We start from the raw sequence: 10,387 nt of genomic DNA, 5'->3' as shown, positions 1-10,387 counted from the left end.
ACGATTACTTATTAAATAATAAAAAAGTACTAAACTAAAAAACTTTTAACATTGGATGGATATTAAACCATTTCGCAATCAATATGTGTAAACATTACAATAAGTTTTTAGTTTTTTTTATATCTATCTGTGAGTATAATATCAAACTGAGCTTTATTTCGTTGATGTACTATGGAATATTGATAATAAACTTTAAGGCTATTGATTTCTTTGAGATAATCGTTGTGAATCTGACTAAATTACAATAGCATTTTTAGCACTAGAAACAAAAAATAGTTACATACATATTACACAGGTATTCCTCGACTCACGACATAGTTTACACATTTATACACACTATTTAGATCACAAGCAATTGTGTATTTTTAACACTTTGTTTTTTTATATATAATATTTTGAAACTTGGGCTTTGGGAACAACTTACAGTCAAAGACAAAAATCTTTATCACTTTCCTACATTGTTATTGCAGTGACACAGGGAGCGGCGGATAAATACGTTTCGTTGATATCCGACTTGAACCTTGAATTCGATAACCGATTTCAAGATTTTGAAAAGCACCTTGTGATTTTTGCTGCATTTGCAAAGCCATTCTCCGTATACGTGAATTTATAACCGGGAAATTTACAAATGGAATATTGTAAAATATGGTGCGATGAACAGTTAAAGGAGAAATTCAATCAGGTTGGTTTGGAAGAGTTTTACAAAATATATTTGGACAAGGAGACATATCCTGTATTTTACAAACATGCTCTAATGGTGACGTCACAATTTAGTACTTGCCTGTAAACAATAATTACATCGAAATTATTAACTTGGCATAGAAAATTTCAAATGAAATGGTTTCGCCGCACATACGCGGCGATACTCTATTAAAATTATTAGCGCATGCGCCGTCAGTCTGTTGTTTTAAATAAATTAAAATGTTGCCATGTTGCGCAACCAGAGGTCGGCATCATGCCCAGAATTCACACCTATTTATGAAATGAGAGATGAAAGAGAGTATTTTAAATAAAATGTCCTATATGGTATGTCACAATTAAACACGTCGGTCCTTTTCTAACGCATGTTATAGTATTGAATAAGTCAATGAAGGAATAAGACAGACATACGTATCGATGAAGAAAAAGTCAACACATGATGCATAACAGATAAAACGGGGTAAGAACAAAAAGTAACCAAACCACAAAATTTATTTGTGTCTATCAATATAATATAATTATTAAACTCCAAAATTCTTAAAGTAAAAAAATTAATTTGTCTGAACAAAAATTTATGTCAGCAGCACCGGACCCGAGAGTATAGGTGTGGAAACGTAACTTTTTCTGTCAAGAAAGCGAAATTACGAGTATCTTAATTAAAACATATTCGCAAGTATTTGATATTCAATAAACGTACTTGTTGTAGGTACCATCAAACTTATGTAGTTGCACTAAAATCCGGCTGACACGAACATGTCCAACTCGAAATTTGACATAAATGAAAAATATTTGTCAAAATAATTGCTTATAATTAAGATTTAATATATAATTTTATTAAAATTTAAGTGTGGAAGAAGTTTCCCAAGCTGGTCCAACTCGTAAGAAATAACTTCACTTCGATTCGATATCTATTCATCATACAATCAACTCAAAATATATGTTCAAGTGAATTAAATATGTATAGCGAAAAATTAAACAGTATATTATAAATACTTGATACTCCTATATTAAAATTTATTACGACAGGTTTTATAATAATCACTGTGCTTGATTGCACTTTGGTATATAGAGATTGTACACAGTCTATTTTTGAATGAAAATCTTTGTCCACCTTGTCTTTTAAGGTGGTGCAATTAATCAACTACAAAAACTGTCAGACGTACACACGGCAATAGACCATATTTTGCTACCGTCTTTATGTAGAGGTTCACAGATCCCTGTATAGTGAACAACCTTCTACAATACTGACACACTTTGCATTCACCTCAGGAACACCATTGTATGTTTTCTTTAACAAATAATGCACAAGAATTAAGAATTTAGTAATCTTTATTGGAAGCACAACATTGCGGGTGGGTTAATTTTCCACCCAGTATAAGTATTTTGTAAAAATCGTATGTTTCTAAATTATATATAAAATTAATAATATATAAAACAGTAGTTGACTTGTTTACGAAATTTTCAATCTAGAAAAGAACATAGGTAAGTAACAATACCGCTAATACTTTTCGTTTTTATACTGCGTACTTTTGACTTTAGTTGACTTTAAAAAGCTGTAGCAGTAGCTTATTGAACATTAAATTTGATGAAACCACTTTACGAGCTCAAATAGTTACGCTAATCTAGAAATTGCCCTCAGAATTTTCGGTAAACAAAATCATTCCGTTTGCAAGTGTTAAGTGGAGAAGTAAACACTGAAATTGACAGTATTACATGATTAGTGAGCTATCGAAACACAAACTTCTATTAGATTCAATTAAATTTGTCATTATTCACATTTATAGCACCACATTCATAATATTATTTAATTATAATAGGTAGGTATACTAAAATAATTATTACAAGTATACGAAATACCGTAATTAAACATCATAAATAGTTACCAAACAAAAATGTATTTATTAGTTAGCATATTTTTTTTGTATATCGTTGTCACGCATATTCATTTTTTATGAGTACGACATAAAATGGCTAAGAAGAACAATAGTGGTATTGTGTATTGAAATAGGCCAAATAGGGTAACCCCCCAGTGCAAAAATATATTGTTTGTGAGCAGTTCTGTTAAAAGTTAATTTCAGTTTATTTATACCGCATGTTACATAATCGGTATGCACTAATTCAGTGTTTCCCACCGTGGGGGGTACGCCCCACCGGGGGGCAATGTGCAAATCATTAAATATTTGGTACATTTTTTTGTTAAAAAATGCATTTTGGAATAAAAAAAATATATTACAACCGTGACTTTTCGAGAAAATTACTGTTGCCATTCCCGTCATAATATTTAGTTGAATGCGGCGCTTTAGCGCTGTAAATGATATGTTACTGAAAAAATTGTTTTGTTCACAAACTGTGGAGATTTAAGATTAAAATTTACCAAATTAGTCCTCACATAAAAACTCTTTACAGCTCACATCGAGCATTAGGATCGCACTAATTTTTTTCCGAGTTGTACATCTAATATAATATTTATTATACATAGGTAGGTACTTACTTCCGAAAGTAAAATTGAAAATAGTATTTATCGCCTATGTGCATTTTTTTATTTTAAGCAATTCATTTTTTTCAGAATTTATTACTTAACTATGAAATTTTGATAGGGGGAGCATGGAGATTTTTGAAGCGTTGAAGTAGGGCATGGCACAAATAAGGTTGGGAAATATTGCACTAATCACAAACAATCTTTGAATGCCTACCTGGCTCACAACAAATCATTTGACTGTCCGTGCTTGAATTTAAGTAAAATAAGTAGCCAAAAATGTAAAGCAGATCCGAATTCGTGAATATAAAGAGTCTTGGAAAAAATCGTATTTCTGCATTGAACGCGAAAACAATATAATATGTTTAAAATGTACATAACAGTTCTTTTAGGCTTTTAGGGAGTGCGTCCCAATAAACCATTACACAAAATAGCACCAAGAATACGATCAAATTTACGCATAGGCACAACAAACATTCCAGTACAATTTGAAACTTAAGGTTAGGTTTAGGTCGTTTAGGACAATAAACTGGCCTTTGTATACCTCATGTTAATTTTTGAAAAATTGTATTGGTCTTAGTTAAGTGCGTCTTTAAGAATTAATGGCAGTGAATGAAATAGGTGTGGGGTTAGAGTGGTTGGACTCTTGTTAGATTGTTCGAAAAATCGGGATCGCAAATTATGTAAGATAGTATTGTGTCATATTGTTTAATTTCGTGTGGTCACCAGAGTGACTATTATTTCCTGTATAGATTGCTCTGTTTGAAGACGGAGCGTTCACTACACCACTGCAGTGTCCAGGATTTAATATTGGAGGGGGCCCAAGGAGGAGAATGTAAATTAGTCTCATAGGCTCTTTTTCTTCTTCACAGACGAATTTCTCGTTTATCGGTCTTTTGTCTATTCCACTCGGTGTACCTACACCATGGTCCCCACATCCTGAAACGGGCCCTCAGGCTAGGATATTTGGCGGACCCCCTACCTACCGCTAAGGTTAAAGGCAGTGTGAAACACTACATTAACGTTTTTCAAATTGTGTTTTAGTTCAAATTAAGGGTACTTAGTACTTGGTACAGTGAATTATTGGCGATTTTTAATACATCTACTTTAATAATGTACCTGTCGAGTATTGAGACATAATAATCAAAAAATATATTGCACAATTACATAAGTAATTGAAAATGTTCATGATCATGAAGTATAATAGCGCCGCAGGCAACTTTTTTTAACATTAAAGCTAATTTATGATGTGTGTTTATCTCACTTATCTGGTCAACCCGACACGCCGGGCCCCCCACAGCCCGGGCCTTCAGGCTAGAGCCCTGTCAGCCCTCCCCAGCCATGACCTACACCACTCCGGAATTCGGGTGGACACCGAGAATGTTTTGACAGTTCCATTATGGATTGGGTTTCTAAAAAACCTGACATTAGTGTTGTGCTTGAAATTAAAATCTAAGAAATTTTTCTAAAAGGGGTGCTGGAATTACAAATCATTTTTTTGCCGTGTTTTTATTTGTCTAAGCCCAAAGGTATAGTTTATTGGCTTTCAATTTCAATGTTTAAAATCATTCTGATAATTTTCATGTTTGGGGGGTGCCAGGGCCCCTTGGCCCACCCCCTGGGTGCGCTACTGGGCGATACTAATCAAAGGGTTAAATTTAAAACATTGCAACATTCAAAGTAAGAAAATTTTATTATTAATTAATTATTTACCTACCTATATGTACATAGCAACACTTACATACTTAACGGTCAAATATAATATAAAAGTTCGATTCGTATATTAGTCTATGAGTTCGATCTAGTATATTAGTCTATGGTTCGATCATAGTTCGATCATGCAAAATGGCGTCAGGTACAAGTTCGATTAGCAATATGGAAGTGGTAAATTGCTCATAAAATTTCTGAATTTACTTTGGACTACAGTTGGACTGTTTTACTTACATATTGTGTCATATTTATAGGTATCTGAAACTAGACGCAAGGCTACAAGACGGTAAGTTCTTTTCAATGTAATACCGTAATTCGAACATGGGTCTTTGAAAATATCACAATCCAACATTTTGGCGAGAGAAACATCAAATGTCGACTTTTTTCCATTTTCATGTTATTGCATTTCTATATTCCCTCTGTATATGATGTATGCCTGTCCATTATTTCAGGAATTTTAGTTTTTATTGCTTTTTATGATGTCTTATTATGAAACGTCTCGAAAGAGAAAAATTAACAAAACTATGCAACGTTTTTACCAGTTTTTTAGTTTCATTATTCAGTTGGATGCAATACAATGTACAAAATAGACCTTTCTCTTTAATAATATTACTGATCTCTGCCGCCGATCGTTTAAGGTGACAAATGGTAAAATAATTTTCAACTACGCGTGATGAAACTTTGTACTCGCTTCGCCAGTATTGCCATGTCTACTGAAATTTCAGTAGATCAACTGATATTTTTTGCCAATATACTGAATTTTTGATTTTTTTTCGAAATTCAAGAAATCTACTGATATTTGTGTTTCTCCACAATTGTAAATTAACTGATGATTCTTTCAATAATAAACTTGAAATGATTTACGCATGACCTTATTTGATGTTATACACTTCTAAATTTACATAAAAAGCATTGTAACTCTACCCAAGAGCGCCATTTTACCCATTAATATCATCATTGTTTACAGTAAATTAACATTATTAGTTATTGTTATTCTTATTAGTTTTAAATCATATCTAATAAACCACATTTTTCAAAATCTACTGATATTTTATGAAATCTACTGAATTTTTTGTCAAAATCTACTGAAATTTTAAATTTTGACTTGGCAACACTGCGCTTCGCATTGATTGAGAGAATGTGGGCTCAGACATACGTCACTTTGCTGCGTGATGGCGGCGGGCCAATTAATTCTAAAATCGTGTAAAGATGACTAAAAACGTTACCCATTTACTTTAAAAAGAAAACATGTCAATGAATATATTATTATTATTGTTACTAATAGAATAATAAACAGAACATAAAATGGACGTATGTTGGATTTATATGAGAAATAATATTTCGTTTGGCAGGCGTCTTGTGCACCCGCGACCCGCAATCCGCACATCGCCTAGCAACGATCTTTTTAGACCGTGCCTCAACTAATGCATGGCCTTAATGATTTAATTTAATAAAACACATTTTTTTAGTACTTATTCCACTTTTAATAAATAAATCTGGATAGGTTTCGTCCGCCTTAGAGGGACATTTTCGACTGTTGAAAACAGTTGGCAGAAAAACAGAGGCGGACGAAACCGGTCCAGATTTATTTATTAAAAGTGGAATATGTAGATACTAAAAAATGTGTTTTACTAAATTAAATCAATAATAATAATATGAAGCTAATAATATGGCTACAAAATTATATAAATAGATTATCTACAACGTTTAAGGTATGTCCAGGATCATGTTTTGAAAATAGAACAAAAGCTCCATTTTGACCTACGCTGAGCATGTCCCCCCTTAATTCGATAACTTCGAATAAATATCCATCTGACGAGATTTTTCTGTTTACTTACTTATTTTTATTCTTTAGAAATGAAGTTTTGCCGCCCATAGTATGGGGTGAGGAGCAGAAGGAGGAGATGGAGCAGAAGCTGGCGAAGCTTGAGAAGCGCTCCACCAGGTTGAAATCTGATTATCCTTATTGTTAATATTATGACTCGAATCTGCAGATATTCGGTGGTTCCAAGATATAAAAATAATAATAAAATGCGACTTCTATATTTTGACTGATGGGCCCATGCAATATGCATTCTATCTATGGCAGAGATTAAAGAGAGTAAATGATAAAACTCAAACGTCTACTCAAAATCCTGTAATCCCTTGCATTTGGCACAATGCATCGTTTAGCACCATTTTATTCAACTCAAATGATCAGGATTAAAATTTCTTATCCAAGAGTCATGAGTAGCTCTTCCAAGCATAAAAATCGTTGTAAAGAAATAATATCCTATTATTTAACTCCGTAATTATTATGAATTTCTAAAATAAATTTGATGCTTTATAATCGCTGAGGATTTTATTGTTATGGAAGTCTGTCGATATGGATTTTCTAGTGTAGTTTTCTTATATCACCATAATCTTTTTTTAGAACTGCAGAATACCAGGAGATTCTGGAAAAATCATATGACGCGTGGATGATCCACGTTGATGAAGTATTGGAGCGATATTCAGTATACAAATCAAGAATAGGCAAACTGAGGTATTCTTCAACATTGTTTTTATATCTTGCAAGTGGTTGGCCTCATGGCCCCCATAAGGGGGAGTTGACGGGGCTTTGGCCTGGGGGCCTGGGCTTAGGAGGGGCCCGGCGTGGCGGGTCGACCAGATTAGTGATATAAATTTGAATTAAATATTCGCTTTAATAGTGAAAAAAGTCGCCTGCGAAATTGTTATCAAGAATATTAACATTTTAAAATATTTGGTTATGCAATGCAACAATTTTTGATGGTTGTGTGTCAATACTCGACAACTCTATAATCCTAGTAAATAGGTAGATGCTTTCAAAAATGCTAAAATTACACTTAATAGGTACCCTTAATTTTACCTTGAATACCATTTGGAAAATGCCTGTACCTATAGCGTCACATTGCCTTTAACCTTAGCGATAAGTAGGGGGGCCCGCCGAAGATTCTAGCCAAGGGGCCCGTTTCAAGATGTGGGGGCCATGGTTGGCCTACACTTATTTTGTGTTTTGGAAAATATCATTAAGTATAATCATATTCTTTCATTATGGATGGATGTCCCCTTGTATAGCAATCTGGTGACTGATTTTACAAATACCGGCAATGAGATGATTATTATCAATTAATGCTTAATAATTTTCTTACGTCTTTAGGAAAACCAGTGAAACAGAAACAGCCCAAGAAAAGTCAGCAGACGAATAAATATACCATCAACTTCAAATTGAAAAATCCAGGAGATAAAATTTGATCCACCACATTTGCTTGTTGTTGATGATTATTGATTGTTAGTTGATCCACGATATTTGCTTAATAAAATGGATTAATGAAGTGAAACAAAGATTATTTTATTCTTATCCAAATTGGCTTTGATTACCCTTTCACCTTAAAATGGAATTATTAGACATGTGTAATTATTTACAGATATAGGAAAATAAAGTATACCAATACACTAATAATTATCGTAATCGATTTTTGTGCTTCCACCATGTGTCCTTTCCTCGGTGTTTTAGGCTCGTTGCGGAGGCCATACTCGAGAGAAAAGAAGAAGGAAGAACACACAGTGGAAGCCCAAAAATCTCTTTGAAAGTCTCACATATTATAAATACACTAATGTGTAGCTGTGTGCCATTAAGTATATTAGGTAAGTTTCTTTAAAAGATTAATGGCATTTTGTCACGTTGTTTTTAATTTGTTATGTTATAAGGAAACAAATATGTCATGTTAAATTGTCGCTATAAATAATTGTGTAGTTTTTGTCTCTCGGTAGATTTTGGCATATTATTTTATCAATTAGTCATTCCTACCTCAAATAAATCGATTCGAACCACCACATTTATAAAGCTTAGCATAACATAGTACCTAATTAGGTCAAACCGAGCTAATCATAATAATTTCCATTGTACAATGACATTGCTGGTTTGGTATAAAAATAAAAGTTTAGGATATGAGGCGTCTAATTACAAAAAGTGACAAGTCCACAATTCAATATTATCGGGAAACAACGTTTTTATGTTTCTGGCTTCAATTATTTGTATTAACGTGAGAATTTTTTTTCCCAATGTATTCTATGTTGAAATTAGAACCAAATGACAATTTGTTTCAGTCGATAAACTCTTAAATGTAATAAATATAGGCAAAATAAAATTGGACTTAGCGCTACTCGTACTTCACTTTTTAATTTATCCCGCATAAAGCATATATTTCCGTGGCACTGTCATAAGTTTACCAGATGCTACAGCATGGTAGACGCCCTTTTCAATATTTAACGTTCCCTTATTGGTGGACTTAAACACGCGCGAAATCAACCAAGCTTTAAATAATATGAAACACGGACTTTGCGCTTTTTGTAATAAATCGAGACTTAAAATATTTTTTTTCGTAGGGTTATGTCACGTTTTGGAATTTATAGATCAATTATACAAAGAATACGTGCGTATTTTTTTCTCCATTTTGACCAAATGTGGACTTATCGCTTTTTGGAATTAAACGCCTCATATGTGAGTGTGCCTCAGTCAGAACCGAATGTAGTGGCTGTAGCATCTTTGCTAAATAAATACGAGAACAGGTGTTTGTGGAAGATGCTACATGTCTGAGAGTATGACTGTCATTAATGAGGAGGTAAAAAAGCAAATCATGCAGGTGAAGATGCTGTCTCAGCAATATGCTACTAAATGCTAAATGCCTCGGAGAGTTTCCTAACTTCTGAATGATTCTGTCATCCTAGAAGGCCAATAATAACTTACACAGACCCAGGAAGATACAATAAGTCTGGCAAGCGATTATTTATTGAATTTTCATTGCCTATGACAACGATGTTACGTATATTGGTCTAAACTTCTCCTTTACAGTGAAGGTAGTGTTAAAAATAACCTTCAATTATTAAGGTAGGCATACTGACATATTTCATTCATCAGATAAAATATACTATGCCAATGGGTTAGATCAGGGGTCGGCAAACTACTTTTGGGACAGACGAATTGGTTTTTTTTTGAGAGCCATCAATATATTTATACAAAATGTGCTACAGGATGGGAGCATCAGGCTGATAACATTTTAAACACCAAGAAAAACAACATTACACACTTTTTTCCCGTAGTGGCAGCTTGCTTTGACGTCACGTGATAGTCCGCGACATGCACCATAATATATTTCGCACTATACAAGCAAAAATAGTGAAGTTTGCTGCAGATGAATCCGCAATATGAAGTAAATTGCAGCTAATTTAAACGGTAGAGCCGTTTTTATCAACTTTGTTTTCATAAATATATTTAGGCTTTGTCTATCTAGTAGAGAAGGTTTTTAATTGTGTGAGTATAGTCAGTGAAATAATATTTCATTTTCATATAATTTTCATTGTCTGCTTAGATGGGATTCATTTGGTCATGGAAGCACATAGTATCAAAGAAGTTTAGGTCGTCAAACACTCCTGCTACGGGAGACGAAATGTTCCAGCTGCGTTTCCTGCGTGACTTCAAACAGTTCTGAGGAGACCAGG

At 33.5% G+C, this 10,387-nt stretch overlaps 1 protein-coding gene across 1 annotated transcript; it reads left to right on the top strand.

Annotated features, from left to right (window-relative positions):
• Positions 1 to 4,986: 4,986 nt before the first annotated feature.
• LOC147078954 (uncharacterized) lies at positions 4,987 to 8,230 on the top strand. The gene is made up of 5 exons (XM_085951648.1): positions 4,987 to 5,059; positions 5,140 to 5,171; positions 6,741 to 6,830; positions 7,299 to 7,409; positions 8,046 to 8,230. Exons 1-5 carry the CDS (start codon positions 5,021 to 5,023, stop codon positions 8,092 to 8,094), a joined length of 321 nt encoding a protein of 106 aa, XP_085807774.1. The 5' UTR covers positions 4,987 to 5,020; the 3' UTR covers positions 8,095 to 8,230.
• Positions 8,231 to 10,387: the final 2,157 nt, after the last annotated feature.

Source organism: Rhyacophila brunnea, unplaced genomic scaffold (genome assembly GCF_057557595.1).
Source record: "Rhyacophila brunnea isolate RB1 unplaced genomic scaffold, BYU_Rbru_1.0 scaffold_10, whole genome shotgun sequence".
Lineage (NCBI taxonomy): Eukaryota > Metazoa > Arthropoda > Insecta > Trichoptera > Rhyacophilidae > Rhyacophila > Rhyacophila brunnea.
The sequence above is the reverse complement of the archived record's forward strand: the minus strand, read 5'-3'. Positions and strand labels throughout refer to the sequence as shown.